At 36.3% G+C, this 26640-nt stretch overlaps 1 protein-coding gene across 22 annotated transcripts in view; it reads left to right on the top strand.

The window, feature by feature from the left end:
- The window catches only part of NRXN1 (neurexin 1), a gene marked incomplete at its 5' end in the record, with an annotated part of 953418 nt that overhangs the window by 102480 nt on the left and 824298 nt on the right, over positions 1 to 26640 (top strand). For 13 of the 22 annotated variants that reach the window (XM_081315138.1, XM_081315150.1, XM_081315133.1 and 10 more), the window contains one exon: positions 431 to 460. The exons of 6 other annotated variants lie outside the window; for them this stretch is intronic. In XM_081315138.1, coding sequence (XP_081171264.1) covers positions 431 to 460 — 30 coding nt within the window. Of the gene's footprint in view, positions 1 to 430; positions 461 to 1332; positions 1345 to 26640 lie in introns of all 22 variants that reach the window. 3 more of the 22 variants (XM_081315137.1, XM_081315152.1, XM_081315135.1) reach the window with 1 other exon arrangement.

Raw genomic sequence — 26640 nt, 5'->3', positions numbered from 1 at the left:
CTTCAGGTTGACACTACTCCAGGTTTGGAGAAGAATAAATAAATAAAAATAAACTATTTTATAACTGCAGGCTGAAGCATCCATCTAGCAAAAAAAAGTATTTATGAGTTTTATGAACAAATATTCTAGGAATTGGTTGAAGTTGAAATCATTTTCTTACTATTTTTGTCATTAAAACCTATTTTAATGCTTAAAGAAGATAAAAGGTAATCCAGAATTATTATGTTCAAATAGTAATACAATTGTCCCATTCCCACCTCCAAAAGAATTCCAACTGGTGGTTGAAACATGCCCCTTTAACTTTGCAGTATTATGCAAATATTTCACAGGACACAGACACCTGTTATTAAAGAAATTAAAAAGTCACTGACACTACCACCTTCCCTTGAACCCTTGTTCATTGCTGACTGTGCTCTTGTTTCCCTTTAAGGTCTGGCGCACTTGATGATGGGCGACCAAGGTATGGGTTCTGCTCCTTTTCCACTCTGCTTCAATCATTTTATTTTATTTTATAAAAATTCTTTGTTTCTTTTTTGTGTAGCTGCTTCAAAGTCCGTCATAACAAATGATGGCCAAATGCTTGTGAACTGTCTCAGGCTGTAAATAATCACACAGTCTTAATTACATCTTTTGTCCCCTCCCCCCCTTTTTTTTACACTGTGTGTCTATAAATAGATCTAACTTATGTTGCTGTTATTTTTTACTATTTGGTCTTGAACCTTTTTGTTCTATTTTTTATTGTTTCCCCTATCCCACTAATAATAAAATAATTGTTAAAAAGGGTGTCATTTCTAAAAATCATATTGAGACATTGCTGTGAGTTTAAATGTAATGATGATCATAAACTATGAAATGCACTCTTCAGATAGATATGAAAGAAGACCCCCCCACCCCCACCCCCCAAAAAAGAAATCTGCTTTGCATTAATGCATGGTTGTTTGGAAAATGCAGAAACCATTTGCTTTTGGCTTCTGGAATGTTAAGAACATATTTTTGCAGCATAATGGAATTAGTGATCTGTCCTCATCACCTTGTGCAAATTCTTGCCCACCCAACTCAGTGTTCATGTTACTTTTGTGTCATGCCTTTGAAAAATGAAGCATGGGTTACTTCTGTATTTTTGTGCATGTTGGAAAGCTGTAATTCTTAAAATATGACGCCAATTGCATCTCCATTGTCTTCAGTCATTTGCCTCAAGCTTTGTCTCTTTTCATGTTTTGAACTGTGATGGCATTTACATTTACACACACAACTCTTACTGTTGTTTCTCTTTTTGTTTTCTCTTCTGTCTGGCAATACTTTCTTCATGGAACCATTTCATCAAATCCATAGGTAAAAGTAAAGGTATTACATGACTTTCTTCTTTCCTTCCTTCTACCTCCCTTCCCATTCTTTTAAAAACCATCTATATGCTGTAAAGTATGTCTGAGTGATGCAAGTACTGTTTATGTATTTAGTGTTGGTTCATTGTGTTGGTGGGAGGTAGGTATGCTTTTTTTTTCAAGAAAAGCTTAGTTGGTAAAGGTCAGAGGAAAAAAACAGAGTCAAAACTTTTTTAAGAATGTTTGTTGTGTCTTGAATATGAATAACATGGCTGTGACACTAGGATCTAATGCCAAGGAACTATTATCTTCACAGTGTAAAAATCTTATACGTGACATAGTCTACTAGCCAAGTTTTCCAGTACAAAAATTATGGATGTGTCTAAGATAGGATAGAGATTGGCAGAAATGTAGGTGAGAATTAATTGCTAATAGCTAAAAACTTTAGTGAGTCTATGATTTATGGTATTAGAAAGGCAATGCCAAACACCAATATTTGCTTGGAGAAAATATAAGGAAGAAAGAATGGGGATGGGTTGATAGAGGCTTTTCCAGGAATAAGACAGCAGCTCAGAAGAACAATCGGAGGCAGGCCCTGGAGAAGCTGAATTCAACTAACCATCTGAGGTATGAATTCTGTTTTCATTGCCCTCCAAATGCAAAGCATATCTATTGGAGGCAATCTTTAAGCATGAAGCCACCAGATAACTGAGTTGAGAAACTTGGCTCAGGGTCCACTGCAATGGCATGTAAGTCTGAGTACCATGTGACCAGAGCTTTTGTCTATTGTAGAAGCTTGGGTGCAGTTTTGTCTATGAGAATTTTGTGCATAGGTTTTTAACTTTGTGTATTGTTCAAAGCATGAATGCAACAAGGGAGATAAGAGACCCAGAAAATGAAACAAAAGTAGGTTGTGTTAAGAGTTTTGGGGAAGAGGCCTTATTTGACCTCTTATATTTGTTATTTAAATCTCTGGGTGAGGACAAGTAAAAACAGGTAACTCTTCCTGTATCCTTTGGTAAATTTGAAACTTAATTAATGTATCAGTGTATAGTAATTAAAAACGAAGTGCAAACCATCCAAAGCATTTTAGTGTCACTGGCTTCAAGTCAAAAATGAAATACCCAATTTTCTTTCGTTGTTATCAGTGGGACTCAAAAGGATTTCTATTTGAAAGAATGCCAAAATATTTAAGTATATATAGTATGTGCGTGTGCTTGTGTGTTTCTGGAAATAAATTGTTTTGGCAATGTAATTGTATTGTTTGGTTAACATATGAACCATGGAATTTTCAGCCACTCTCCATTTCACATTACATTTTACTGAATGTGTTATATACCACCAAAACTGCTACAATAGATGGTGCCGCATGACTACAATTTGCTCCCGAAGCCAATTGCTTTGGTGTATCTGGCAGATAATATCAGAAATGACATCACCAAAATGTAACAATACAATAAAATATAATAAATTAAAAAATGAGATTTTTTGTCCATTCTTATCATCTAAATCCTCCCTTTGCTTAATAATAGGCTCAGCTATACATGCACCAACAAAATTATTGAAAGTGTTGTATTCTGAGAGTAGATTTGCTGATGTTGGTCCTTCATCTTAATTTGTATTATAAAACTTTATATTCCTGCCATTTGTAATTTAAAATGTTTAAATCTTGCAATTTAGTGTACTGGTACTATGCCTCAAAATGCCCTAAAAACTACCATTCAATGAGTTGTTCAAATAGGAAACAAGAGGAAGAAAAGAATATATATATTTTATTCCCTTAGAAATAGCTTTCCTATCAGGATATATTGTTTTGTTTTGAATGTCTACTGATTTGGGGTTTTGAAACAAACAAGGAATGTGGCACCAGAATTATACATTATTATTGGTAAATGGGAAGGATTCAAAAAAAATATTATAAATTATTCTTTATGAGATATAAATGTGAATAAAGGAGAAGGTAACTGTTCCTCTAACACCATCATACTATCACATGTAGGACTGGCCTTGATTTATTCAGATCTGGGGAAAAAAACTTTTGAAAAAAACCCTATATTATATATCTGTCCAAAGCGCTTAATATAATCAGGAGTTTTCTGTGATGGGAAAGTTGCTATGGTAATGCATGCTTATATAGTTCAACAAGGAAGTGGACAAAATTGTGACAGCAACAATGTCATGGTTCAGCAGAAAAAACCCATTCTCTTCTAATAAAACATACCTCACAAGGATAAATGATTCGTGGACAGGGTTTTCAACATATGGTGACCCTGCTATTATGAACAATGAAATATACTGTATATACAGTACCTAACACTGTTGGATTTGTTTTCCTATTTTTGTACATTGACCATATCATATAAAAGCTTTGTGTTAGCAGTCTATGGCAAAGATTAGCAATCTACAACATTTAAACATACATTAGCACTGTCGGAACTAAGATATTTTCACCACTTATCTAAAACCTGCAATTTATTTCCTTCCTGACAATATTTATTATATTCCCACCCCCTTCTGACAGGGAGCTGGAGTTGATATGCATGATTTTAAAAAAAAACAAAAAAACAAATCACAACGACATTACAGAACAAAGATTATGAATCCTCATGCAATATGTTTGATAACAAATAGGGATTTAATCAACAATCCCATTTTTACACAACAATCCTTTATAGTTCAAGTCAGTGGTTCTTAACCCAAGTCTATAAACCCTTTGTAGGTACATGGGTACATTTCAGGGAGGATATGTTAATTTGAATAGGGAAAAAAACTACAATCTTATTTCACAATCCTTTAATTTAAATTTACCTTTTCATTCATTAATTTATGTAGACAACAATGTAATTTATGATATCTAGCCCCCCAAATGTTTGCTAATTTCTGTAAATTTCATTATTATTATACTTAAAAAGAATCGTCTTGTTATTGATTTAATGGATTAATACATTTTCATATTTTTTATTTTTCAATATGTTGATATCTGTATTTGAGCATCGTTAGTTTCCTATGCAATCTATGTCTATGCATTCCAATGCAAGATATTCATTGCAAAGTTCACTGATACAATAGACCAGGAGTAGGCAACCTCGGCTCTTTTATGACTCATGGACTTCGACTCCCAGAATTCCTGAGTCAGCTATGCTGACTCAGGAATTCTGGGAGTCGAAGTCTATGAGTCATAAAAAAGCCGAGGTTGCCTACCCCTGCAATAGACTCTCAAAAAAGGAAAAAAAGCCTTAAAACCTTGACTATAAGTGACCCCTGTATTTTTTTGTTTTGTTTTTGTGGTCGTCAAACACATTCCGAACCACAATTCCTGAAAACCAGAAGAATATTTCTTGCCATTCAGAGGCACAAACTCCCCCTAAATTAAAAAAGAAAAATCAGTTGGGCCCACCATATTTATAAATTCACAGCTTCTTGCTTTTTTATGCTACTGCAGTTTTATTCCAATATCATTATTAAACATTGTTTTTTAGTTCCCTAGATTTTCTTCTTATGCCTAGTAAGCTTTTCTTTTTGTTTCACATTCTCCTCTTCCATCACCAACCTCCTTGCTTCTGCTTCTTCTTCATTTCTATCTTCCATGGGTTCCTCTGTCTCTCACAGATGGACACGCCACGCACACTAAACTATTCTGTCAAAAGCATTGCACTGAAGGTTCATAAGAAAATAATTTCTTCATGAATGAGAAATTCCAGTAGAACATTTCTATATTTCATTTATGTATTTATCCCACTTTTATTACTTTTATAAATAACGCAGGGTAAGCAAACATACCTAATACTGCTTCCTCCTCCCATTTTTCTCACAACCAAAACCCTGTGAGGTGAGCTGGGCTGAGAGAGATTGACTGGCCAGAGGGCACCCAGTTGGCTATCATGGCTAAAGCAGGACTAAAACTCATGGTCTCCTGGTTTCTACACTATTATCTTAACCATTCTTCTATTCTTGTTTTTTATTGTCCCCCTATTTTTGTCCCCTTCCCATACTTTTACACTGTTTATTAAAGGAACAAGCAGCTAAAGTGATTAGTTCTATTTTCATAAAAAGGTAAAGGTAAAGGTTCCCTTGCACATGCGTGCTAGTCGTTTCCGACTCTAGGGGGCTGGTGCTCATCTCCGTTTCAAAGCCGAAGAGCCAGCGCTTGTCCGAGGACGTCTCCGTGGTCATGTGGCCAGCATGACTAGATGCCAAAGGCGCACAGAACGCTGTTACCTTCCCACCGTAGTGGTCCCTATTTTTCTACTTCTATTTTCATACCCATAAGTAAATCAAGGTATTTTTTAACAAGTTCAGTCTCCATTTCTGAGTTTATTTTTCCTTATTTACATGGTCATATAAGTGATATCACCAGCTGTAGGAGGTCCATTGTTTGGGAATAAGTTTTACTTGAAAAATCTAAATGGCATCAAAACTCATAACAGCTGTTAAAGGAGCTCAGTATTGAATGCCAAATAGTAAAGAAGAAAGCCTGTGCCAAATATACACTGAGGAAGTTTTGCAGTGCTCTAAGTAAATGATCCCTATGTATTGTTACATCACCCAAAATGATGCAGCTACCTGTATAGAAAATAAAATATTCACAGATGGTACTCTAGCATCTTTGAGCAACCCCTCTTAATACTCTTATCACAAGCTTTTTTCTGGCGCTCTCCTTTTTCATTGATCCCATAGATAATTATATAAAGACTTTCGCAGTTTGGTGTTCTGGGAGGTATCTGAAGTTCCATACTATTAACACCACTTGAACTGTTCAATATTAAAGTTTCATAACTCTAAACACAACACATCAGAATTAACAAGGCTTCTGTTATTACAGGTAGTCCTCAATTTACAACCACTATTGAGTTCAAAATTTCTGTTATTGAGTTTTGCCCTATTTTACAATCTTTCTTGCCACAATTACTGTAAGTGAATCACTGCAATTGCAATCACACATGGTATTCAATAATCCTATGAATTATGACTTACTGACCTTCAAGATGTGAATTTATTATTATTATTTTTATTATTATTATTATTATTATTATTAATAATAATAATAATAATAATAATAATAATAATAATAATAATAATAATAATAATAATAATAATAATAATAATAATTTGGAACGGACCTTGGAGGTCATCTAGTCCAGCCCCCTGCTCAGGCAGGAAACCCTATACCATTTCAGGCAAATGGCTGTCCAGTCTCTTCTTAAAAACTTCCAGTGTTGGAGCATTTACCACTTCTGGAGGCAGGTTGTTCCACTGGTTAATTGTTCTAACTGTCAGGATGTTTCTCCTTAATTCTAGGTTGCTTCTCTCTTTGGTTAGTTTCCATCCATTGCTTCTTGTCCTGCTTTCAGGTGCTTTGGAGTATAGCTTGACTCCCTCTTCTTTGTGGCAGCCCCTGAGATATTGGAACACTGCTATCATGTCACCCCTTACCCTTCTCTTCGTTAAACTACACATACCCAGTTCCAGCAACCGTTCCCGATATGTTTTAGCCTCCAGTCCCCCAATCATCTTTGTTGCTCTTCTCTGTACCCTTTCTAGAGTCTTGACAACTTTTTTACATCGTGGTGACCAAAACTGGATGCAGTATTCCAGGTGTGGCCTTACCAAAGCATTGTAAAGTGGTATTAGTACTTCACTTGATCTTGATTCTATCCCTCTGTTAATGCAGCTTAGCACTGTGTTGGCTTTTTTGGCAGCTGCAGCACACTGCTGGCTCATATTGAAGTGATTGTCTACTAGGACTCCGAGATCTCTCACACAGTTACTACTATTGAGCAAGGTACCACCTATACTATACCTGTGCATTTGATTTTTCCTGCCTAAATGTAGAACCTTACTTTTTTCACCATTGAATTTCATTTTGTTAGATAGTGCCCAGTGTTCGAGTCTGTCCTGTATTTTAACCCTATCTTCTGGAGTATTGGCTATTCCTGCCAGCTTGATGTCGTCTGCAAATTTGATGAGTTCCCCATCTATCCCCTCATCCAAATCGTTAATGAAGATATTGAAGAGCACTGGGCCTAGAATAGAGCCCTGGGGCACCCCACTACACACTTCCTTCCATGTAGATGCAGTTCCATTGAGGACCACACGCTGAGTACGGCCTCTCAGCCAGCTACGAATCCATCTGGTGGTGATGCTATCTAACCCACATTTTTCTATCTTATCAAGTAGTAGGTTGTGATCTACTTTATCAAATGCCTTACTGAAGTCCAAGTAAATTATATCTACAGCATTCCTCTGGTCCACTAATTTTGTCACTTGGTGAAAGAATGTAATAAGATTTGTCTGGCATGATCTGTTTTTGACAAACCCATGTTGACTTTTAGTGATGACTTTGTTTTCATCAAGGTGTTCGCTGATTTGTTGTTTGATTATCTTTTCCAGAATCTTCCCAGGTATTGAGGTCAGGCTGATAGGTCTGTAGTTTCCTGGATCTATTTTTTTCCCTTTTTTGAAGATGGCAAGTACATCAGCTCTCTTCCAGTCCTTTGGTAGTTCCCCAGTGCTCCAGGATCTTTGAAAAATATAGTTCAGTGGTTCGCAGATCACGTCTGCCAGTTCCTTGAGAACTTTGGGGTGTAATACATCTGGTCCTGGTGATTTGAACTCGTCTAGGCTGGACAGGTGTTCACTTACCATTTTTTTGCCTATCTTAACTTGCGTTTCTATTCTGTTTTTTATGGCACTGGTTTTGGTAGGTTGGACTGTTTTTTCCCTTTGTGTAAAGACAGATGCAAAAATGAGTTAAATAGTTCTGCTTTCTCCCTATTGCTTGTCACCTTCTTGCCACTTTCCCCCACTAATGAACCAATCATTTCCTTAACTTTTTTCTTGTTTTTTATATGTTGAAAGAAGCATTTTTTGTTATTTTTGACTTTGGTCGCAAGCCTTAGTTCATTTTGAGCCTTAAGTTTCCTCACTTCATCTTTGCAGACATGGGCTGTTTGCTGATATTCTGACTTAGTTATGTGCCCCTCTTTCCAATTCTTATACTTGTCCTTTTTATCTTTCAATTTATCAGAGAGTTCTTTATGCAGCCATGCTGGTTTCTTTTGAGAGCTGTTATTTTTCTTCTTTGTTGGTATTGTACTAGACTGGGCCTTTATTATCTCACTTTTCAAAATTTCTTCAGTTGTTTTCCCCTTTAGGATTCTCATCCTTGGAATTCTTCCCATGGTCTCTTTAAGTTTATTGAAATTAGCTCTTTTAAAGTCCAAGACTCTAGTTTGGCTGTGTTCTATTGCTTGTGCTTCCGGAATGTTGAATTCCAATATTGCATGATCACTTCCTCCCAAGGTTCCTGTGGCTTCGACATTTTCTATCATTTCATCTCTGTTTGTGAGAATTAAATCCAATATGGCTAATCCCCTTTTTCCCTTCTCTACTTTTTGGGAGATATACTGCTCAAAAAAATAAAGGGAACACAAGATAAGACATCCTACTATTAAATACAGTACATTGTGTATATATCACATGTTAATAGAATTGCTATCCTTACAAATGATACATGTTTATTAAACTTTGATGTAAAGTTTAAGGTAGTGGCAGGTACAGTGTTATCTATACTTTACCTGAAATATTTGCCTCTATGTCACACACAAGAGGTTAAACATCCTAGTCCTATAAGGAAAGTAGACTAGTAATTCTGATCTAAATCCATGGATTAGGACTTCTCCATCTCTGGGTAGGTTGTACGATAAATGAAAGATGGAGGGAGAGGAAGAGAATGCACAATTGCAAATTGGCAAGTACTTACTGTTCATGAGATATGTAGAGTTTTCATGGGGTGATTTGTATACTACCTATTTCTTTTCACATAAAATAATGAGAATCTGCTACTGTCAACAGTTGATTTCCCACTACATTAGATATCCCTTTAAAATAAGTGAAGCAAAGTGTTCCCATAAATATCAAAGTTTTTTAGAAGAATGAAAGAAGCAACTGTAGTTTACATAAGAATAGGAAAATTATTCATGTGTTATTGATAAATTCCTAGAAATGAAATACCCTGTTACTGAATTTTTTCAATACATTTCAAAACAAATTCAGAATTACTGTTCAAGATGGAACAGTTGGGGGAAAAAACAACATGGATGAGATAGTTGGGTAAGAACAAACACCATATCTCTAAAAAAAAATCTAAACTAATTTTGTAAACCTATTATTTCAAAGAGGGTATACAATCTGATATCATAATTTCTCAGAAGTAAACCCAATTGGCTTCCAAGGTAAGTTTGTTTTTATTGTGAAACTCAGGGACAATATATTGTGTCTTTTTTCATAGCAACAGCAATAAAGCAGTAATTACTGATTTACTAAGCTACTCTTTTTTTCTCAAAGTCCTAAAGTTTTATTTTATTGCAATGATACAGAATAGATGTGTTTTGTATAAGAATAATTCTTTTTCCTGTTGCTTTTCTTAAACTAACCAACCAACCAATCCAAGAAAACTTTTGGAAGTCATTCAGTTAGGCCACGGTTTTTCAACCAGTGGTATGGGTACCACCTGTGGTATATGGGCACCTGGCACATGGTACGCGACCATCCTAGAAAAGTGGTAGCAGGGGAAGGGAATGAGCTGAACCGGTGGCAGCACTGTACAAGCCTGAGCGAGAGATGGCTGGAGCTGCAGGGTTGTCAGAGCTCAGCGCAAGGGCCAGGATCAGCACTTCTTTGGGGCTGTCAGGGCTCAGTGGAAGCACCAGAATCAGTGCCAGACCCCAGCTGGAGCTCGGTGCTGATCTTGGCACTTCTGCTGAGCCCAGAAGAAGCGCCGATCAGCTGGAATGTTGCATCATCTCCAGGGTCTTGTGATTTACATTCAGATGCTTGGCTACTGATTCATATTTATAATGGTCACAGTGTCCCAAGGTCATATGAAGTGACCAAAACCTGCTGCAACCACAGAGCAGTCGGGGGGAATAAAAACCAAACACTCCCCACCCCACCCTTGCTGACAATCCTCAACAGAAATGCTCACAACAATGAAAACCTCGGACAGGGGGAAGAGTGCCGCCGGGCAGGCAGGCAGGTTTCTTGCTCGGCTGTGGCTTGGAGGGCACTTTTTCAGTGCCATTGTAACTTCGAACAGTCACTAAGCGAACTGTTGTAAGTCAAGGACTACCTGTTCTTTATCACTTTTTCCCTTTTTTTTTTTTGGTCATCAAGTTTTTGACACCTTGCTAGGCGACTGGTGGTACTCGGATGTTGCCATATCGTAAAAGTCGTACAATGAGTGAAAAGGTTGAAAAGCCCTGAGTTAGGCTAACCCATGTGGCTTTTTTTCTCAGAATTATCAAGACCAATCACATTGGCCTGTATGTCATCCTTTCATGTGTTTTCTTAAAATAAGACTTGCTCCATTTATTTATTTTCTAAATATGAGAAATGGAGAAGAACAATGGTATCTTCTCTTGCACTTATTTCTGCTGGTGAAAAATAGTTTGTGGACTTTCAAGTACTCAGAATCTAATCTGTTGATCCAAGTAAATATTTCAGCTTTGCAATTTTTGTGGTATTCCAGAATAAACAAAATTATTTAGATCATTCCACTTGATTTCAACTTTTCTCCATGGAATTTAGGAGAATGAGCAACTTTCCATCATTACAGCTACCATCCAAACATATTGTTCTCTCCACATATGCAATAATAATAATAATAATAATAGTAATAGTAATAATAATAATAATAATAATAATAATAATAATAATAATAATAATAATGATGATGATGGTGATGATGATGATGATGATGATGATGATGGAAGGCACCTTGGAGGTCATCTAGTCCAACCCCCTGCTCAGGCAGGAAATCCTATTCCATTTCAGACATACAGTATGGCTGTCCAGTCTGTTCTTAAAATCTTCTAGTGTTGGAGCATTCACTGCTTCTGGAGGCAGGTTGTTCCACTGGTTAATTGTTCTAACTGTCAGGAAGTTTCTCCTTAGTTCTAGGTTGCTTCTTTCCTTGATTAATTCTCTCCTTGATATGGTTATGTGACTGAAGGGCTGTGCATCTGAAAGCATCCAGGTTGAAGGATGCTGAATTAGAGAGCTACTGGCCAGTTCAAGTTTCTCTAGGTGCCATCTTACTGTCCTAACTCAACCCTCTAATTATTAAATCACCGATTCTGTCTTATTATTAGCATTAGGTTTTGACCTTTTAAGTTGCAAGATTGCATCAATTATATGAAATATTTTTGTTCTGAAAATGATACACCGGTTAACTGCTTTATATTACATGTTTCATGTTTGCTAAATTTGTTTCTGAATATAAATCCTCTTAGAATGCTGATTATCAAGTAATGGATGCTTGAAGGATTGTGCATCTTTTCCTAAAGGCACTTCTCCATTCTTTTAAGATCAGCTGTTAGATTCCTCTTAAAGTACTTGTGAATTTCAATTGGTGCTAGTGCTATAGAGGATTTCTGGTACCCCAGAAGATCTACCTCTATCTATATATTCCACCCCTAATGGAATTTAACAAGCTTAAACAAGCATTTATTTTATACTTGCTTGATAAATATATTCTTTTTTAAAATTTGGATGTTTGCTTCTTTTCCTTTGCTATATCCAGTTAATGATGTCTTATTATTGACATTTGATGTGTCCTTCTATACTTTGTAGCCCCATTTGAATGACTCCTGTAATGCAGGGATGTCAAACTGCCGACCTGTGGGCTGGATGTGTCATGCCAAAAACCGCACCCACCCCATTGCCAGAAATGGGGAAAAACTCACAATATGTCACGACACGTCACGTGCCATTGTGAGTATGACATCCGTGCTCTAATGGGAAGAAAAGGCAGGAAAAATTGTAAATAAATCAGTCAGCACAAATCATCACTCAGCAATTTTTACCATAGCATTTTTTTTTAAAAGGAAGATTACATTCAAATTATACTTCTTTTGAAAAAAAATACACATTTTTCTTTATTTTTGTTTCTGGTCATGAAATAAATCAGATTAAAAATAAAAAGTGAATTTAGAAAACAGGGTCTATTTTTCTCTCTTATTATTACTCTTTATCCAAACCAGGTATTATGAATGAATGCAGTTGAGAAAAAACATAGTAATCAAAATAAAAGATCACATTACCAGAATGTCATGGAGACTTGTCTCAAAAGAGTCAAATATCTACAGCCTATATAGTCAATATTTCATCAAATGTTCTCTTTCTCTTATATGTAGATATCAGATTTATAGTTGTATATATCAGAGAAAGCAAGGGGGAAAAGGATTTCCCCTCCCTATCTTTATTTTGTATCTTGCAAAGCTATGCAAGTCATAAGCCAATGATCCCACTGGTCTTATCTTCAGTTTTGAAACACATGCTTCTCATGTCTTTCTGGAGGAACAAGAAATAGTAGTCTAGTTCAACCCCCTGCTCAGGCAGGAAACCCTATACCATTTCAGACAAATGGCTGTCCAGTCTCTTCTTAAAAACTTCCAGTGTTGGAGCATTCACCACTTCTGGAGGCAGGTTGTTCCACTGGTTAATTGTACTGTCAGGACGTTTCTCCTTAGTTCTAGGTTGCTTCTCTCCTTGACTAGTTTCCATCTGTTGCTTCTTGTCCTGCCTTCAGGCGCTTTGGAGAACAGCTTGACTCCCTCTTCTTTGTGGCAGCCCCTGAGATATTGGAACACTGCTATCATGTCCCCCCTCGTCCTTCTCTTCATTAAACTAGACATACCCAATTCCAGCAACTGTTCCTTATATGTTTTAGCCTCCAGTCCCCTAATCATCTTTGTTGCTCTTCTGTACTCTTTCTAGAGTCTCAAGATCTTTTTTACATCATGGTGACCAAAACTGGATGCAGTATTCCAAGTGTGGCCTTACCAAGACATTGTAAAGTGTTATTAATACTTCACATGATCTTGATTCTATCCCTCTGTTAATGCAGCCTAGCACTGTGTTGGCTTTTTTGGCAGCTGCAGCACACTGCTGGCTCATATTTAAGTGATTGTCCACTAGGACTCCAAGATCCCTCTCACAGTATCTATTATTGAGCAAGGTATCACCTATAGTATACCTGTGCATTTGTTTTTTCCTGCCTAAATGTAGAACCTTACTTTTTTCACATTGAATTTCATTTTGTTAGATAGCACCCAGTGTTCAAGTCTATCCAGATCCTCCTGTATCTTAAGCCTATCTTGTGTTGTTCAATTATTTTTTTATATAATAAAGATGTCTGAATTCTGTGTACATATTTATATAAATTATATCTAAAAAATTATTTACACAAATCTATATCATATTTAACATCATATGAATGCATTTTAGTCTTTTTTACATAAAGGCAAAAGAAGAATCTTGCTGAATCAGACTAATGGCTCATTAAGAATTTTTTTCTATACAGTTGCTGACCAGATACAACCAGAAAACTCACAAACCTGAGCAGAAGAGTAATAATTGTCTTCTGTTGTTCCTGAGCAACTGGCATTTAAGATGAGCTACCTGGTTTATTTTCTTAATTGCATTTTTTTTCTTTGACCCATTTAAACTTCCTGCTTGCCTGACTAATTTATTTTCCTTTTCTACCTCCTTTTTTACCCTCAACTTCGGCCGGCCTCAACTTCCCTCCGTCCAGTGCGCTCCCACAGAGAGGGCCTCCTCAGGGTGCCTCCGATCAAGGAATGTCGATTGGTGGCCCCCAGGGGGAGAGCGTTCTCTGTGGGCACGCCAGACCTTTGGAATCGCTTGCCGGTTGAGCTCCGGACGGCCCCCGACCTTCGCTCCTTCCGGCGCGATCTCAAAACCTTTCTTTTTGAACAAGCTGGCCTGGTCTGATGGGTTGGGGCTGGGTTTTTATAATCGGTTTTAACTTTAATATGTATTAATTTATTACGGGCATTGTAGTTTAATTACTTTTTAATTTTTGTATCCTGGTTTTTTATTATGTATTGCCCTGTTCACCGCCCTGAGTCCTTCGGGAGAAGGGCGGTATACAAATTAAATTATTATTAAATTAAACTTTAACTTCGTGTCTAGCTTGCTTTTCTTTTCTTCCTAGCCATCTGGAGTGCCTGTTTTGCTACAGCTTTAACCCAATCATTGCCACTTTAAATACAATAAAATATTTTTTGGGGACAGATTGACCACAGCTACTCACCAAAACTGCCTTTCTGGATTCAGCAAGAACCTGATAACAGAAAAAAACAAACAAACTCTCCTCTCTTCTTTCCTCTTCTCATATTATCCATATTTATAAAGTCTGAACCAAATTTCATATAATATGCATCCCTCAGCCCCAAATTACTTGCCAGCCCCCAAGAGGGCAAATAGACATTTCTATTTTATAAACAGTATTCAGCAGCAATGCTATATTACTGCTTTATAATGCCTTGATAAGACCACAATACTGCATCCAATTTTTGGTTACCACAATATAAAAAAGATGTTGAGACTCTGGAAAGAGTGCAGAAAAGAGCAACAAAGATGATTAAGAGAATAGAGACCAAAATATATGAAGAATTGTTGCAGGAATTGGATATGTGTAGTCTAGTGAAAAGAAGGACCAAGGGTGACCTGATAGCAGAGTTCCAATATCTGAGGGGCTGCCACAAAAGAAGAGGGGGTCAACCTATTCTCCAAAGTGACCGAAGGCAGAACAAGAAACAATGGATGGAAACTAATTGAGAGAACTAACCTAGAACTAAAGAGGAATTTCCTGGCAGTGAAAACAGTTAATCAGTAGAGTGGCTTCCCTCTGGAATTTGTGGGTGCTCCAACACTGGAGGCTTTTAAAAAGAGACTTGGAGAGCCATTTGTCTGAAACTCTATTAAGGTCTGCTGCTTGAGCAGGAGGTTGGACTAGAAGACCTCCAAGGTCCCTTCCAATTCTGTTATTTTGTTCTGTTATTCTGTTATTTGTCAGCCTTTTGTAAGATACTAAAAATCCTGGAATTGGGCCTAGGTACTAGGTGAGCCCATTTTGATATGGTGGCTATTCGTTCATATATATATATATATATATATATATATATATATATATATATATATATATATATATATATATATATATATATATATATGTGTGTGTGTGTGTGTGTGTGTGTGTGTGTGTGTGTGTGTATATGTCATATGTTAACTCTTAGATTACCTTGCTAGGCCCCAAACATGGGGCAAATCTTTATTTCCTGTTTTCAGCCTTATCTCAAAGGCCATCAAACAGGCTGTAGTCACACCGGACAGTTCATATATTTGTTTAAATTACTAACAAAGAATTTAGGGAGGCTGATAGTCCGAAATGCATATCAGCCTCCCTAAATTCTTTGTTAGTAATTTAAACATATATATATATATATATATATATATATATATATATATATATATATATATATATATATATATATATATATATATATATATATATATATATATATATATATATATGTAATTAATAAATAAACTGAAAATTAACAATATCTGACTGAGGAACATAATTTGGAAAAAAATCTACAGTAGTGAAATCTTGTCCAATTTACAATGTATGGTGAGTAAATTAAATCTGGTGCATAATGAAATATTTTTCACTTTGTGTTCCTTAAGATATATTTTTCCCAAAATAAAAGAGGTTTTATTTTAGGTAGATGATGAAAATGTATTATTAATGCAAGTTTAGATTCAGTGCAAGATAAACTTTGTAGTAAGGAACTTAGATACATTAATTAAACCTCATTTTTTTGTTACATATTGGAGTTAAGCAAAACATTGCATTGCTGGGAGAGATAAGACACCATAAATTGAATGTAGTGTACATAATTCCACAATTTTTCCAGCTTTTGGGACATAATCTCATTGTAACATTGAATAATAAATTTGCAAAAAAAATGGTTTGATGTCCCCATTGTCAGTTTTCCTGCAAGAGCAGGAAAGAGCAGATTGACATGTGATTAAAGAAATTAAGAACATTAATTTAAAGAAATTAAGAAATTAATTTAAAGAAATTAAGAAATTAAGAACATTTCAGTAATCTCCATCAAGGATTTATTCTATCTATAGTTATAATGAACACATTTGATTGCATTTATTTAATTTTCTTCCAGCAGATAGAAATGGCACAGTGTCATTTTTTTTTTCATTTGCAGGTCACTGTTTAGGTCTTCCAGTTTGTTTACTACATTAATAGTTGATACAAATTAAATAATAGATGATAAACATTTAATACCTGGAAGACTTTACTTTCTCCTTATTTTGTCACTTTTTCACAGTTTACTCTTTTTAATCCTGTGCCTGGTATCAAGAGTTCAGGTGAACATTGCTGCTATCTACTGTATACTCTGCTTTGTCGGTTTATACAATTTGAAACAGTTGAAAAGTTGAAGCTGAATGAATGCCTTGAGCAATCTACACTACTGATTTCTAAAGTTGCCCTTTGATAATAAAAAGTATCTTTGGCCTTCAGCATTCTCCTTTTATATATTAATATGCAGAATTAATTAATACATTTTTGTATGCAATGGAACTAAGCATATCAAATGATGTGTGTAAGAAGCCAATTACAATTCTTCTCAAATGTAACAGGGTCACATGAAATTAACAGTAAAATTATTTTTTGTTGATATTTTGATTGGCTGCCTAAAAAGGTAAAATTCATATCCATCCATATTTTCTTTTAAAAAATCTGAACATTTCAGTCATAGAATTTTCAAGTCTACTTATGTAATGTGGTGGAACCAAAAGTCAAAAGGACCTAGCACAGATTGCGTTATTTCATGACTGAATATATCATATTAACTGTTCAACCCATATTTTAAAAATTGCCCAGGTTGTTTTTTTTAAAAAAAATAGGTATTAGTTTTAAGCTAGTCTAGTTTCTTGTGCTACTATTACTTTAAAATATATACATTTCATATAGAAAAGTATCCAAATATTGTTTCCTTTCTTCTATTAATTTGAGGCTGTTCTAAAACCCTCTCCATTTTATTTGCTATGAATGTATATGAGAAAGTTTGAGAGAAAATGGGAAATAGGTTTATAGTTTATCTGATTGCTATTTTTGCTTTAAAACATTTACATTTTAAATGGTTTTTCCTCTTAAGCTAGACTCATTTTCTTATTTCTATGAAATAGCTTCTGTTGAATTTGAAAATATGTGGCTTAAAAGAAGTGTTTTCAGATACTAACTGTCCCAGTCAAGTCACTTCTTTATTATTCTTAGTTCTGCTTCTTGGTTTCATGTAACTTCCCTACTCTCTATCGACAAGCCATAATGCATGCCAGTTATCACTGAAAAATGTCAGACTTCATATCTTGAATAAAATGTTCACATTCTCTGAAATTCATGCATACGTTCTATAGTATCAGAAGCTTCACAGTCTCATCACAGCTGGGTAAACTGCTTTGAAATAGGCAAGAAAGTAGTCTTATTACTCAGAAGATATCCCAGTTTAAATCCTAGGCTTTTAGCTATGCTTTTCTTAGCTTTGAGTTACATTTTTTTTCCTTGCACCATCTGACCAAAGAATCCTTGATTCCTGCTTTGCCATGTTCAGTCCTTACAAAAAGAGAACAACACAGAAACCATTTTAATGATCTCCTGAAGAAAAGATGTAGTGGCTTCTCAATTCTCCTTTCATCTTTCCCAAAGAACAATTAGCTATTTTAAATCAGAGTTGCTTTGCCCAGTAAGAATGACTGAATTTGACCATTATCCTGGAGCATCAACTGTGCCTTCCAAGAGTGAAGAAAATAGGACAAATGTATTACAAGAACTGTTACATTCAGCATTTGTTTTTGTAAAAGAAGTGATGCCCATGGTAGCCATAACAGAAAATTCATGCAAAAATAAAAATAAGTGAAGAAAATGAATCTTTGCAAGCAAACGTGTTGCTGGCTCTATTTAAAACATTTACATGGTATTCTGTAATAATTTAATGTCATGTTTTTTTTAGCAGTGCTCAAGTTTTATGAGAATTAGGTCCAATACAATTGGAGGGTTTCAGGTTTGGGAAAGTTTGATATTTACAGGTAAATGTGCATTTATTTACTCTTTTGAGACTATTCTCTAAAAGAGATGCATATAAACTGATAAAAATATTTGTGTATAGATTTAATAGGCATATTATATTTGCACAAATTTAATAGACTGTCCTAAAAATTTAAGCCATAAACTCAGACTTCTAACAGACTTTTCAAGCATATATATGTATTAGCATAAGTTTCAGGGTGCAACTTTATTGATTGATTGATTGTACCATGAAGTCATTTTAGACTCCTAGCAATCACATAGGTACAGTTTCTCTGTGGCAATCAATCAGCTTTATTACTGGCATACTTTCTTGTTCCTTTAATCTTTTTGTCCTCATAGGAATCAAATGCAAATCAAAACTGTTAAATAAATCTAATGGTGTTAGGATCCATTTCTCCTTAATCTGAGCCTTCACATTATGTGTATATAATGCCACTCCACCCAGACCACCTTGCTTTCCCCCAGCTGGGACCTGATGACCCCCACCCTCCTGCACCCACCCCAGCCAACCCCCTGAGCAGCCCAGCCAACCAAGACAGAGGGAAGGTGAGGCAGAGAACTGGTTGTTAAATGATTTGAAACTCACCACTGGTCACTTCCAAAGGCTGCTCACTCACTCTCCTGCCAAAACGGCTCTTTTTATAGGTTCTCTCACCCCTCCCAGCTCTTGCATCTGTTCCTGGACTCCACATGCGTGGAGAGGGGGAAGGGAGGAGCCCAACCCTGCATCCCTCTGTGGCAATCGCGCATGTGCCCACAGGGATGGCTCTGCATGCCACCTGTGCCATACGTGCCATAGGTTCGCCACCACAGCCCTATACCATTTCAGACAAATGGCTGTCCAGTCTCTTCTTAAAAACTTCCAGTGTTGGAGTATTCACACCTTCTGGAGGCAGGTTGTTCCATTGATTAATTGTTCTAACTGTCAGGAAATTTCTCCTTAGTTCTAGGTTGCTTCTCTCTTTGGTTAGTTTCTGTCTGTTGCTTCTTGTCCTGCCTTCAGGTGCTTTGGAGAATAGCTTGACTCCCTCTTCTTTGTAGCAGCCCCTGAGATATTGGAACACTGCTATCATGTCACCCCTCGTCCTTCTCTTCATTAGACTAGACATTCCCAATTCTAGCAACCATTCCTTATGTTTTAGCCTGCAGTCCCCTAATCATCATTGTTGCTCTTCTCTGTATAGAAAATCAAAAAAGTCTGTCTGTCTGTCTGTCTGTCTGTCTGTCTGTCTGTCTGTCTGTCTGTCTATCTATCTATCTATCTATCTATCTATCTATCTATCTATCTATCTATCTATCTATCTATTTATCTATCTATCTACATGGTGGCACAGTGGTTAGAATGCAATATTGCAGTCTAACTCCGCATTCCATTGCCAGGAGTTCAATCCTAACCGGCTCAAGGTTGACTCAGCCTTCCATCCATCTGAGGTTGGTAAAATGAGGACCCAGATTGTTGGGGGCAATATTCTGACTCTATAAACTGCTTAGAGATTGCTGTAAAGCACTATGAAGTGGTATATAAGTTTAAGTGTTATTGCTATTGCTATAATCTGTCTATCTCTATTCTTCATAGCTGTATTTGTCCTTCTTCATTAAACAGCTAAAATCTTCAATCTTGTACTTTGTTTTAATATTTATCTTCCCAATATTTTAAAGCTATTTCTATTTCATTATTTTTCCTCTGCTGATCTAGTCTTCTCTAAACTGTACTTATTTATGTTCATTTGAATTTATGTATTCACTGGGACTGATTTCTTTGTTATGATTCTATAATATAAAACTTCTGATTTGTCTTCCTAATTTTCCTATCACTTAAATATCTTCTCTAGAATCATGCATTTTTTCCATGTCAAGGTTTTTCAAATTATTATTAATAATTCTCATTATACTTTACCATCCTCTTTTAATTGATTTTTGCAATAGCATCTCTTGCCTTGATTATTATATTTTTTTTCAAAAATTTCTTTGCTTCTTATCTGATTATCTCTATTTTAAATACAGATTCTTCACAAGTCCCCATTTCTTTCTACATTCGCTTCTAATTCTTGTAACATATGAGTTCCCAGGACCACATATGAATTGCCAGCATATTAAAACATTAACAGGGCAGAAAGAAAAAATGATTAAATAATCATTAAATACAAAATGTAATAATTAATAATGTATCAAATATATAACATTATTAAATACATTTGCTAGTACAATCAGTCAAATACTGTATTTGTGTTAGGGAAATTCAGTTTCAAGTCCTAACCAAAGATCTAAGAATTATTAAGGTAATACCTAGAGAGTGATCCCTGGCAATTCCAAGCAATTCGAAACAGTGTGTTTTTTCTTTCTTTAAAAAACAAAACAAAATAAAACGTTAGGATGCTATTTTTATATATCAAGGAAGTCTTTCAGATACTGCTCCAAGGGCTCCAATCATAACTGGTATAACAACAGATTTCTTTTTCCATAAGTGTTCAACTTAGATCTGCAACTCTCAGTATTTTATAATTTTTCTAGTTTTTTTTTCTTCAGTCCTAGGATCAGCTGGAATAGCAATATCAGTGAACTCCATTTTCTTCTTCTCAATAATTGTTATATTAGACATGTTATGAACAAGATATCTGCCCGTTTGGATCTTAAAACCTCATAAGATCTTAATCTGCTTATTTTCTAAAACATCAACCTGATGGTCTTAGTAGTAATAGCACTTAACTTTATATACCACTCTATAGTGCTTTACAACACTCCCTAAATGTTTTACAGTGTCAGTATATTCCCCCAACAATCTGGATCCTCATTTTATTGACCTCAGAAGAATGGAAGGCTGAGTCAATCTTGAGCTCATCAGGATTGAACTCCATATTGTTGACAGAGTTAGCCTGCAATAACCACTGTGCCACTACATTCAAACCTTTGGCAAAATTTCCAGTGAATAATTCTGGGAACTGTGTCATGATGCTGCTTGTAGTAAGTTTGAGAAATTTTACTGCAGCAAAGTAACATTTGGTATTGTTTGTTACATGTTGAATTTTTACCCTCATACAGTTAATTGGCAAAGCTTGTTTTTGAGTTGGTAAAATAAAGCTTTGAGTTTCCTTCTTTAATACTCCTGATCTTAACCAGTTCCATATATTATTAGTAGTATCACGTGTTAAACTTGTATGCTATCTGACTCTGGTTCAGCTACAAAGAAATTACAATAAAAATCAATAAAAGATAAATATAAAAGATGTCAAGTCTGATAAAATCAGGGGACGCCAGACCTTCACTGCTCTTCTACAAAGCCGCAGAATGAGGTCATCAGGAATCTGAGGGGGAACCTTGCTCCAGAGCACAAGTGTCAATCTCGCGACGTCATGTGATGTGTCGTGACGTATTGTGACTTTTTCCCCATTGCCAGCAATGGGGTGGGTGCAGTTTTGGCATGAAGCATCTGGCCTGTTGGCCGGCAGTTTGACACCCCTGCTCCAGAGGCTCTGTTTCAGAGGGGATAGTTCCAGTGTTCCAATAGATAACATCATTTAATTTATATCAATTAATATCACATAGAAGACCACATAGGAGCTGTGACCAAGGGGGCCTTCTCCCGGGTACGACTAGTTCGCCAACTACGGCCTTATCTGGACCTGGATTCCTTACGTACAGTCACCCATGCCCTTGTGACCTCTCGCCTAGACTATTGCAACGCTCTCTACATGGGGCTGCCCTTGAGATCCACTCGGAAGCTTCAGCTGGTGCAAAGTGCAGCGGCACGGACACTCTTGGGAGCCTCCCGATACTCCCATATCACACCTCTCCTCCGTGCGCTGCACTGGCTTCCGGTTGCCTTCCGTGTGAAGTTCAAGGTGCTAACAATGACATACAAAGCCCTACATGGCATGGGTCCGGACTACCTACGGGAGCACCTTCTGCCGATGTCAGCACCCCACCGTCCTGTGCGCTCCCACAGAGAGGGCCTCCTCAGGGTGCCACCGCTCAAGGAATGTCGGCTGGTGGCCCCCAGGGGGAGGGCATTCTCAGTGGGTGCGCCAGCCCTCTGGAACAGCTTACCAACCGAAATCCGGATGGCCCCCGACCTCCGTACCTTCCGACGTGACTTAAAAACTTTCCTGTTCCAGCAGTCCGGCCTGGCATGATAGCGTTAATTGGGGTCCCAGTTTGTTTTCAATATTGTTTTTATTACTTTTTTATTGTTCATCTGTAGACCTTCCTTCCTCTGTACACCGCCCCGAGTCCCTCGGGAGAAGGGCGGTTTATAAAAACTAATAAATAAATAAATAAATAAATAAATCAAATAATATTAATAATGTTTAATTACAGATACTAAACATTGCTGATTATTGTTTATTGTAGATCTTTAGGGCAGATATTTGGCAAAATTATGTAATTAAGTCAATTTTGTAGAATAATTAATTGAAAATAATCTAATGCTGTATCTTTCTTCCACAACTATCACCTGTCAAATTTATTGTGACTGCTACTCCTAAATATTTTCATTAAACATCTTGGTATTATGCATAATCGCAAAATGCTCACTACTTTGATGCAAACAACAATAAATCTGGAGCCAGTCAACAGATACAACCAAAAATGTAAAGTAAGCAATTCTTGTGAATTTCCCACTCATCTATAGTGGGAATTAATATAAAAAGCTAAGAACTCAGAATGAGGATTAAAAATTTCATACTTACTTTGCATTTAAAGATCTTGGGTATACGCAGTGACCTAGAAATATCACAAGAGTTAACGTTGAGAATTATTTTTAAACTACTCAAACCTTCAGGAGGAGCCAAAAGGGAGCAATAGATTAGTATGTTCAAGGACTCTTCTTTGTATAAGCTTTACTGTTATTTATGAATCTGACCAACTTTTTAAACTTTTGTGCTTCAGCCTAAAAAATATATGGTAGATGGAAATTTAAAATATTTTCTTTATATTGCTTTATAGGACATACAAATTCCAAAGTCTCTAAGCAGCTTACAATATACCAACAAATAGATAGTATTACATGCACTGGATGTAATATGATTTTGCTAAAATGCAAATGCCTTCTACAAAGCCATAGTTTCAAGGCTATTTTGAACCAAAAAGGGGATGGGATGATCTGGTGTTCTAGATATCTGGGGAAGATTATTATTGAAGCTTTTGCTGTTTTAATAACCAATTTCTACCATTTTCAAAATATATAGTGGGACAATCACATAAACTTGGAAATAAAATATGTTGTTATACACAACCTACATGAACCACTGCAGTATAAAGATGTATTAATATATGTGAAGATGGATAATAATTTCAGTAATTTGAATACAGGTAGTCCTCAACTTATGACCAATTGCTTAACAACCCCCTATATCTACTAGGGAGGTAGTTATGATCCAGAATCAGTGATCCAGTGATTCTCCCATCTGGTCATGTGACCACACATCAATCACTTGGAAACTGAGCATTTGCAGCATCCCACAGATGTGATCTCATTTTATGCTTGTTTTGCCAAAAACTGGTATTTATTTTAGATTTGTGGCAAAATTGGCCCATAGCAGGCGATAGCTTAGTTTAATGACCATCATAAAAAAGGTCATAAAATAGAGTTGTTCACATGGATGGTCCATTTTATGAACTTCATAAGTTATGACTGTGATGGTTAGTCTCTATTATGGTCATAACTCAAGGATTATCTTTAATTAAACAAATCTGGGGGGAAAAACAGTTTAACAAAAATTGATAGGAGATGCCATGTCTCCAATATTTCAGATGACTGTAGATTTGTGGCCAAGGGACTATGGTTAGATTCTATTAACAGATTTTAAACCATTGTCACTTTATAATTTATTTTCTATAATCAATTTCAAGCACCAGGAACTGTTAATTGTCATGTCAGGTCTTTATTGTGTCTTTTTACCTGAATTTGATTCAACTTTGTCTGTTTCTATTGAGTAATCAAATAACCACTGACTTTGGCAGCACTCCTAGAATTTTAGTACCTATCTTATACAAGCTTCTGTGAGCCTTATATTGAGGTACATAAATAACAAGTTGAAGTTAAAAAGGAAGAGCAAAAGTTGGAAGGAAAATAAAAAGAAAAATTTTCATTATCTCAACAAAGAAAAACAGCTGCTAGCACATGAACCAGCAAATAGAATATTTATATATTCCTCCCTTTTTTAGAGGTAAATCATCTACATGTCTATAATGGCCATTAATTATTTACCTGTAATATGTTTGAACACCCCCCCTCCTTTTTTGGTCTTTCCAATAGACTAGTCATTATACTCATAGAATGTATAGATAGATCTTCTCTTGCTCTAAGGAAGGGAGGCTACAATGTGTGGGGAGCAAAGTGGATAGAGCATATGAACAGGGCTGGTATTATCTGTTTGTTTACTAGGTCTTTGTTTTATTTAATTTTCGCGGGGTCTGGTTGGCACCCTGAGAGCCCTCCTTTGCCTTTTTAACTAATTTCTAACAGATTTCTGCATTTTCTAAACTTTTATATGCTGTTTTTATATTTTAATATTTTATTGTACACCACACAGTCCCTCTCTGAGGTAGATGGGTAATTCAAAAATGTAATAAATAAGTGAAAAAATAAATAAACATAATGCATATAGGCTACCCAGGAGAATACTGTTGTCAGATATAAAGGGTCATTGAGAGACTGAGCAGGATCAACACTTCTTCATCAAAAAGAAAAAAAAGATTGTGGTGTTTCACATGGTTAGGATGATAAGTTACAGGTTAGAAAAGCCCACATTTGAGATCTGAGTGCTGCTGCATTGGGGGGGGGGGGGTGTAAGCCTCTGTCATTTGTTCCAGCTCCTTAATGGGGACATGAAAGGAGGCCCCATAGGCATTCCCCAGACAACAGTGATGTCACTGGCTAATCTTTGCAACCTGGAAACATCTTAAATGGTGTCTCCAACATGAAATGTATGGAGAGATCAAAAAGGAAAAAAAAAGAGCTATCTATTCCAGGGCTCCCCAACCTGTGGACCATGGCCCACTACCGGGCTGTGGCCTTTTGGCCACCAGGCTGCATGAAGGCATGGCCAGTGAACATGTGTGCGTGTGTACGCTCACCCCTCACACTCGCACTAGCGCTGCTCCGAGCATCCTGCTGGAGCTAGCATCACCCTGACCCGAACATCCTGTCAGCACTAGAACTGCCCTGAACATCCCGTCGGTGCTAGCAACACCCCAAAAGGTCTTGCTGGCACTAGTGCAGCCCATTTGTGGCACTCACACTCATGTGGCCATTTGTGCATGCACTCACACATGGCCCCGTTTGCACATGCACATGTGCCTGCATACAGCCCATTTATGCATGTGCACAGATGTGTAATGGTGCCTGCCTCCCTTTCCAAAAAAGGTTGGGGACCTCTGATCTATTCATTATTAAACTAATCTGGTGGACAAAAAAATTCCCATAAATATAATAAACTTAACCCATTTGAAATAGATTGATTGGAAACAGTATTGTGCAATTTAGTTCCAGTATAATAACTTGAGTTTAATAAAAGGACACCCTGGAGAATTCTTAATAAGTTGTTCTCCTGATTATACACCTTTCTTATTGCATCCCCTTGAGATAATTGTGATTTCAAGATAATAATTTATTAGCCTTCCTTCTGTACTTTATTAGACCAGTGGGATTTGTTACCAAGGGGTTAATGTGGCTACATGCATGTTACCTTGATCATGCCCCTTTTTTAAAAAATAAAATAAAATTCAAATAATAGGATGAATATAGAGATTGACCATACCATGCATTGTTTTTATTTCTCCTTCTTCTAAATTTATAATTAGCAGCCATTGTTGATTATATGCCCATTTTGGGAGGTACTGTTTTCATGAAACGTTTTGAATTATTTGACTCATAACAAAAAAATATTAATTATATTTAACATTTCCTGGGCACTTGGCATTTCTTTAACTCACAGGAGATCGATATAATCCTGTCACATCTTGAAAGACAGATTTCAAGAATAATGGCATTGCATAGAAAAGAAGGTTCTGTGCTACTGTGCCAAGTTGCCATGGTTACTGAGCACTACTTCATGGGAATTTCCTGGCTTTACTTTAAGATTATTTTAAAACTGAATTTTGCTGCATTTCTCCTCATCTCTCTCTGTGTCCACCATAAGATTGTTTTCTATTTTTATATTAACACCAAATCAAGTACTATATAGATCATTGCAATGCAGTGATAACAATAGTACAGTAATGTGTATCTGGGAAGATCACAGAGCTTCCAGCCAAACTTTCTATAAATAGATATTCTGATAGATATCTCTGGTGCACATTTACTGGTTTACAAGCAAGAAAGCCAAATAGAGCCATCCCAGT

Source organism: Vipera berus (assembly GCF_964194415.1).
Source record: "Vipera berus genome assembly, chromosome: 1".
Classification (NCBI taxonomy): domain Eukaryota; kingdom Metazoa; phylum Chordata; class Lepidosauria; order Squamata; family Viperidae; genus Vipera; species Vipera berus.
Note: the sequence above shows the minus strand (reverse complement) of the source record. Positions and strands in the feature narration are given on the sequence as shown.